Genomic DNA, 8,005 nt, shown 5'->3' on the forward strand with positions numbered 1-8,005 from the left:
GCATAGAACTCTGGAGGTCCTACCTGGGAGAGAGGCTCTTCATCTGAGCTAGGAAAATCATACTGATTCAAATCCTTAGCATTGAAGACTGGCAGTGCAGCAGGACTTGTCTGTTGAGGAGTAGCAGCAACAGATGAAGGTAAGACTTTTGGCTTCTTCTCATACTTTCTTTTGGGTCTAATAACATCAGGTTTATCTTGCTGCAAGAACACACACAAGCAAAATTAGATTAAAACAGGAGTTCTAGAAAACTCCTGTGTAAGCAAACTAAAAAGAGAACTCATCTCCCCACCATCTTGACAGCAAAACATAGTCGTTTCATGAATAAGTGTATTTCATTTCCAGTAATTGAAACGTTTCACAGACAAGGTAGAACCAAGCACTGTTTGCTCAATCCATGCTAGATAAAACACTAGTGATTAAGGTAACAGTACTAGTTTGGAGAAGTAGTGATTTTTGAAGAAAAAAAAATATACAATGACCTCCATGAGGTACCGTTTTTATTTTCTAACATTTTAAATTAATAGGCATTTATGCAGCATTGGGGAATTACTAAGTACAAAACAATGCTTTAAAAGCAAAAGTAGAAATTAGACTTCTCAAAGATACCTAGCATCTCAGAAAATCCTCTAAAAAATTGAACACATTTCCCCATACTATACAAATTCAAGTTTAAGTTAATTTCCCAATTTTCCAAGAAACAGATTTCTTTCAAGCTGCAAGACACTGCACTGACCCAACATCACAAACAGGTAAGTACACTCCAGCGATCTCAATTACAATGCTCTGCTATCAATGGAAATATTCACTAATTCAAGCCACCTTGGCAGATTCAGAAGAGCCTTTGGACATTATTCAGTTATAAGAACTCTTTGTTTAAAATGCAAATTATACCTCAGCATTTCTCCTCTGTTACCTGACCTATTTAATATGTTCAGTTGTTGGCACTGTAGCTATGCTTTGTATGACACAAAAATTAAAGCCTGCAGGGAAAAAAGTGCTGGTCAGCTTTCTAAATCAAATAAGGTTATTTGACACTTTACTTAAATACAAAGATATATATCAGTGGAGCATATTTAAGAAACAAAATAAAAAACAACCCACCAGATTAAAATAAGTACATGAATTTAGAACAAGATATAGGTTTTACCTCATTAGTCCTACCTTTGTCCAATATCTAGGTAACAAATACAGTTTTGTTCAGGATATCCTAACTTTATGGAAAGCGTTAAGAGAAAAATGTTCCTATCCCCCAGAATAAGAATACAATTGCACATGTCCTTTTGTCTCTAGTCATCTGTATTTCCTTTATTTCTGTCTTGAGGAATGCCAGTAGTCCATATGTTATCCTCATAACTCCAACAGAACAAAGCATTTTATTCCAACTGCAGCTTTGCTAGTGTATTTCCAGTTTTAGCTTCCCCCCTCCTCCCATCCTAAAATGCTGTATCTTGCATATGTAATAGCATGAACCAATAACTTGGTTACTGACATTACTCACTTTAACTTTAAATTCTTTCAGTTCCATAGCTTCTTGGTGTTTAAAAGGACTGCTGTTAGTCACAGGAATGATGGGAATAGCATAGGTAGGTTTAATTGGCTGCCGCTGTGCCATAACCTCAGACATGATCTCTCCACTGTAGTCACCCAAATTATACCTGAAATCAGAATTTTTTATTTATTAGAACATTTACAATGTACGTCTGGTAAAAAAAATTGCACAACACTAATACTTGCAATGTGGGGTAAAGGGACATCCAGGATGACAGCAAGAAGTACAGAAAGTATTGTTCCAGAAAATGGGACTAATAACAAGGATTCATTGCAATGACTAGTGCTGACAAATAAATAAAAGATTAACTACCCTGTAAAGCCTGTAAGACATCTCCAAAAAATAGTAAAGTAAAGTGAAGAAGCAGAGACTAGAAGGAAAGAAGGGAGAGGGTTGCCCTCCTCCCTCACTTGGGGACAGGTACCATTTAAAAAAAAAAAAAAACATTTATCACTCAAAAGCTTTTAAACGGTGAGGGAGAGTGCCTTGTTCATGAATCCTCCCTATTCTGTGTTACGGAATAGTCTCACAACAAGCAGATCCATGAAACACAGAACATTTCAAGTCCAGTGGAAAGTGCCGAGTTGAAGCGCAGTTTTCCATTCTGAGGGGGGCATTAGAGTCCTTCCTCCATTCAACAGCTTCTTTTCTTGAAAAAAGCTACTGGAATATCTTTTGAGATTGCTCCCCTCTAGTTCTACTAAAAATGGTCAGTGCTTGAAAAAAGTGTCCCTGGTAGAGAGGGCAAACTGACATTCAACTGGTCTCCCTAAGAAAGCAGACTAAAAGGTGAGCTTTAGAGCTTTAAAATACTGCCTCAAAACATTTGTTTTCAAGCATGGATGCTTAAGCTAGAGAAGTCTATTCAGGTATCAACCTAAAGAACAACTCCACATTGCAAATGTGATTCTCAGTTGATTGGGAAAGTGACAGCTGATGGAGCACAGCACTTGGGTCTTCAGCACAGCTGACAAACAGGATGTCAAAAGGAACACTAGTTGGAGATGACTCACAGAACAAGAAGTTATACTGCATTAAATACTTGTCTTCCTCAATACAGTATTAGATCAAGGTTTGCTAAAAAAAAAAAATCAAAAAAACATTGATAATTAAGAAAAAGAAGAATGGTAATTATTGGAAATGGCCTTAAAATTAGCTGCTATTTCCTTAGTCTGTGTATTTAAGTTTAATACAAATCTCCAAATGAATTCACCCAAAACTCATCTCTCTTACTGTATAATATATAGGATATATACATACATTTGAATACATGTACGCATATAATAAAACAACGTAGATTTGCGTGATGGGTCACTTTTCCATAATAAGCAACTTCCTAACGTTTTCTTTTGCTCTCCATAGCCATATATGAAAATATACTACCCTGTATATGTGAAAGTCTAATCTAAATGCTTATTTTAAAAATCTCTCACTGTTTTAAGTATTTGTGGGAATCTGAATACAAAGTAAGTTCAAAAGCTTTCTGCAGCAAATTTTCTATAAACATTACCTCTTTTCCATAATTTCCAGTGTTAAATGCAGCAACTCTCTCTTGCTTTTTTCCCTCCTCTTTATCATCTCCAGGATGGTTACTGCACGACTCAGATCTCGACGCAGCTTAAGCATCTTCTCATAAGATGCTTCATCGTTTTTTCGATTCTGTAGATACACAGTGTATATGTTTCCCCATATCATTCACTTCAGATTATTTAAGTTCTAAATATTTACGTATATATAAAAAAACCAAACCACATGCTAAACCAAAGAGAAACACTGCATAGTACCAATGAGCTACAGCTTACCAACACCATAAGTAGGCTTAGCAGTAGATTTAGTGAAAAAATAAATACAAACTTTCTTTCTTTTATGGTTTTTACACTTGCAAAGTAAAAGAAAAGACGATCCCACATTTTATTGTTTTATACTACATAGCAGAATTGTTTCCTTATATAGGCTACTTTCTGAGAGGGGGAAAAGGAAGAGAAAGAAAGCAGAAGGATGTACTGATCTACTTACTTTTCGTGTCTGCATCTTTTCTGTTCGTCTTCTAAAAGCAACATAAGGATCATTTGTGCTGGAACCATCTCGCTTCTCTTGTTTCACTGCTGGGATAAGAGAGGGACCTCGACAGTTTTTCCTCTTTTTAATCCAGTACTCATACACTTCTCTGATCAATTCATCATCTTCCTTCAGCAACAGCTTGGCCTCTTGCAGGCTGACTGGCTAAATGTAAAACCCAGCATGTCACTTTCATATAGCAATATATAGAGTGCATATTTCAAATTCTTTATTCAAAGTACCATTGTACCTGCTGACCACTGCCCTTTTCTAGTCTGTCTATCATCTCCTCGAATTGCAAAGGAGAGATGTCCATTCTTTTCTTCAATTTATTAACAAAGATCTCATCTTCTGAATCCAAGTCATAATCCGGCTGCTCAGCATCCAAACTAAAAGCTGAAAGATAAAACAAAAGTTGAAGTTAGTTTTACTCCACAAATGTTTCGTTCTCATAGCAGTGTCTAGAGTACACACCAGATTCTTCCGAAGACAAAACCAAAGTTATTTAATTTGCATGTTGCAGTAATGCTACTCTGAAGTTACATCTAGGTTTTTCTTGAAAAAAATTACACTATTAAAAACCAGGAATAAAAGTTGCTATTTGACTATATTTTTGTTAAACAATGAAAGCTTAGTAGTAGTCAAGCCAGCTAGCAGCTTTCTACCTCACTGCTTTCAGTAAGAAATTTTTTAGATTGGTCAAAATTTTCAGTGCTGTCTTAGGTTCTGCAGTTTCATGTATTGTGTTAGCAACAGTTAAGACTTCAACCCAAACACACTCTATTACCAGGACCTTACACATATTCTCATCAATGATTTCTGCTATGTAGACAAATCAGACTAAACTAGCCCAGCATGGTCTAACCTATGTAAGCAGGGCATCCTGAAATGTAAGTCATGTTTGTAGAACACAAACAACTGTTCTGTTTTCCATTATATTCTATGAAAATGCAGCATTCTGCATTCAAAACAAGATCTTCCTAGTTCTCATGCCTCATTCAAGTTGTTTTTGTTTGCAAGAGACACGAATTTCCTCCCCAATGCACACTTAGAAACACACTGTGAAAAGCGTCATTTACTTTCAATAAATAAATAGGTAGAATGGAATGCAGATAAAAATTACCATTTCAGCTATTAGACCACTAGATAAGGAAAAGAAGAACGAAAAAAGTGTAACCTTAGTATCAGCATGGAAGACTGCTAGTATTAGTATCTCCATTTGCCTAGGAGCACAGCAGCATGCTCTCATACTTTAGGCCACCACTGAAGGTTTGGCCAATATAGATGTCTAACATTTAAGCGAAGTTATTTAGGCATAAGATCCGTTTACATAGCACAAATACTACTTTTAAAATTCTACTAATTACACCACATAACAGAATTCTGCAACACATTATATTTTTGTAACATTTTCAAAAGTTATCTGAAGTAATGAGGTGCTCACATCCAGGGCCACAGCCAAACAGAACAGCTGTTCTGCTATCTTCCAACAAAAGCAAAATCTCAACACATTTGCAAGTCATCACTGATCTGACAAAACACCTACTTTTAGATGTAGAACACTTCTATCCAAACATATGCAAATACTACTGCTACTGCCATTTCTGCGTGGCTTCCCAGTCCACTCTACTGTCATTTATCCCAGTTAAGCTTCAGGGGACAGGTACTCTATCTCTTAATTCTGTATTACAGAGTCTCCTCTTCAAGTAGGTTTATGTCTGTCCTTCCTAACGATCCTAAATTTCCCCGCAAGCTGAAACTACTGAGTGTTATAGAGGGCAGAAACAGGCCTTTAAGATTGTTAAATTTAAAGTATTAACATACAGACATAGACTCAAGGACATCTATCTACTTCTTGATCAAGAACTAAATATACCTCTTCAGTAAGTATGTATTCCTTTACATGCTGGAAAAAAATGCATTCTCAGAAGTCAGTCTTGATGCGAGCTCAATAGGCATTTAAGAGTAATCTCTTGAACTACTAGCAAAATAAAGTTCTTGTTGTAGACTTCGATGAATGAGTTACTATCCTGGTGTTGGCTGGGATAGAGTTAATTTTCTTCCTCATAGCCAGTATAGTGCTGCGTTTTGCATTTGGGATGACAATAATGTTGGTAACATACTGATGGTTTCAGCAGTTGCTAAGCAGTCAAGGACAGTCCAGCTTATGCTCTGGCCTGCCAGCAAGAAGGCTGAGGGTGCACAGGAAGCTAGGAGGGGGACTCGGCAAGGGCTGACCCAGGCTGGCCAGAGGGATATTCCATACCATATGATGTCATGCTCAGCATATAAAGCTGGGCGAAGAAGGAAGAGGGGGACATTCAGAGCAATGGTGTTTGTCTCTCCAAGTAACTGCTAGGCATGATGGAGCCCTACTTTCCTGGAGATGGCAGAAAACCTGCCTGCCGATGGGAAGTGGTAGATGAATTCCTTGTTCTGTTTTGCTTGCGTGCACAGCTTTTGCTTTACCTATTAAGCTGTCTTTACCTCAATCCAAAAGTTTTCTTGCTTTTACCCTTCTGATTCTCTCCCCTATCCCCCTGCAGGAGGATTGAGCAAGCAGTTGCATTGAGGGCTTAGTTTCCAGCTGGGGTTAAACCACAATAGTTACTTTACTTACGCTGTATGTGAATCAGCTGCTTTGGCATTTTAAATTCTCCAGGATATATAGATTCATAGTATGCAATATTACTTTCCGCTTCTGGAACTGGTATAACCATGTTATCCCTCTTCTCTCCATATACTTGTTGTGCTGAGATAGCCCGTTGGAGATGATGTTCCTAAAAACAAAACAAGTCAAGATGAAAATCTGAGAAATCAGACTTTTTTTAAAGTTGAAGGAAGTCTGTTTCTTTGCAAATGCTCTCAATACAAATCCCTGAGACCAGACAAGAAATCAGTACTGCACACTTGACTCAAAATGCACTCCATAAACCAGAAAGTTTTTCCAGTAGATGGAGCTCTCCCTCTTAAACACACACACACTTCAGTTACTAAACTTAGTAAGTCAAGTTGCATGTTCTTGGCTCACCAAGCGACACAAATCCATCTTTACATATTTCTGGAGAGACACTTAAGATTGATTACACATACACATTATAACAAGTAGCTGCAGACAGATACTCATTCTGGTATTATTCTTTATCTGCTACGGCCAGTTATGGCTGGTGATGTCAGAAAACCAGAAAGGGGGCCTGCCATCACACACTATTAAGAAGAAAAGCAACTATTTTTACCCAGAGAAATGATTCCTGATAAACTCGTTTATTGTAATGCTTTCCACTATCCTCCTTTCCCCCTTCTTAGCCTGTCAAATAGTTTATTATTAAACTATAAACCATGAGGGTGAGAATAATTGACTTCGAGAAATCTGCAACTATTTTTCAAAGCTTAGAAGTCAATTACATTTATAACTGTTACTACAACCTATGTAACAGATTAGTGATATTATGAATTCTAGTAATTTTCTAATGCTGCTATTCAAATGCATTCCATTCTTCCTCTGGTGCTGTCAAGACAGTAAGTAGTATCAGCAGAGTTCATACAGAGTTACCAACAAAAATCCACACAGCAAGAGGTGTGCATGTATACAAATGGTTTACTGACAATGTAACATGGTATTTTTTCCCTAGTACCAACACTGGTTTCATAAGTTTCTATACTCAGATGTTCCTCCCTAGGTACTCAGTAAATCAGTGCTGCATCAGTTGTGCCAACACAGCTATCAGCGAGATGCTACAAACCAGATTACTGAAATACTCCAAACAAGAACTGCTGCTAGCAAAAGGGTAGCAGGAATAATTGGGTTGAGTATTGAAGTAAAAATATATCAGTGTTCATCCATATGATTTTATTACACCTTTGCCTGTCTGACTTCAATTTACCTCCTCTTCAGTACAATAAAGATAATTAACAACTGCTCAAACTTAAAACAAAAAAAACCCAAGGAAACTGTAAAATAGGCTTTATTGTAAACTGCAGAGTTAGTGCAGCCTTCAACTAAAATCTGTTTCAAGGTATAATTCTGCTGCAAGGATTCACAGGCCTATCTTTACCTTCAAACAAGCTAGAGATTTTTTTTCCCCCCCCACATCTGTTCCCTGTCAAAAAGTTTCTTCAAGAAAAGAGACGCATCATGAGAATAAGACATATCACACAGTCATAAGTAAAACTCACTGGCCTGGTTTTGATCCTCTAGCATTTAAGCGTAGACACATGTCACCTAGCAGATGTGGCAGCTAAAATTCTTTCCTCAGTACAATACAAAATAATTTGTTTTCTACCTTTTAGTGAAGCACTGCTGCAGGACACTTCAAATTTCTGTAAACAGTAATAATTCTTCAGGATTTTGTCCCAACAGCTGCAACTTGTTGCAGAACAGGAAATTGAGCTTTA

General features: G+C 37.2%; 1 protein-coding gene across 2 annotated transcripts in view; it reads right to left on the reverse strand.

The window, feature by feature from the left end:
• Positions 1–6,384, reverse strand: part of EPC1 (enhancer of polycomb homolog 1 (Drosophila)) — a 25,602-nt gene extending 19,218 nt beyond the window's left edge. For both annotated transcript variants that reach the window (XM_010281835.1, XM_010281834.1), the window contains exons 1-6: positions 6,231–6,384; positions 3,861–4,006; positions 3,569–3,775; positions 3,063–3,211; positions 1,502–1,658; positions 24–200 (exon numbers count right to left, since the gene is read on the reverse strand). In XM_010281835.1, coding sequence (XP_010280137.1) covers positions 24–200; positions 1,502–1,658; positions 3,063–3,211; positions 3,569–3,775; positions 3,861–4,006; positions 6,231–6,330 — 936 coding nt within the window. In that variant the 5' untranslated portion in view covers positions 6,331–6,384. The remainder of the gene's footprint in view (positions 1–23; positions 201–1,501; positions 1,659–3,062; positions 3,212–3,568; positions 3,776–3,860; positions 4,007–6,230) is intronic.
• Positions 6,385–8,005: the final 1,621 nt, after the last annotated feature.

This window comes from Phaethon lepturus, unplaced genomic scaffold (assembly GCF_000687285.1).
Source record: "Phaethon lepturus isolate BGI_N335 unplaced genomic scaffold, ASM68728v1 scaffold8622, whole genome shotgun sequence".
Taxonomy (NCBI): Eukaryota; Metazoa; Chordata; class Aves; order Phaethontiformes; family Phaethontidae; genus Phaethon; species Phaethon lepturus.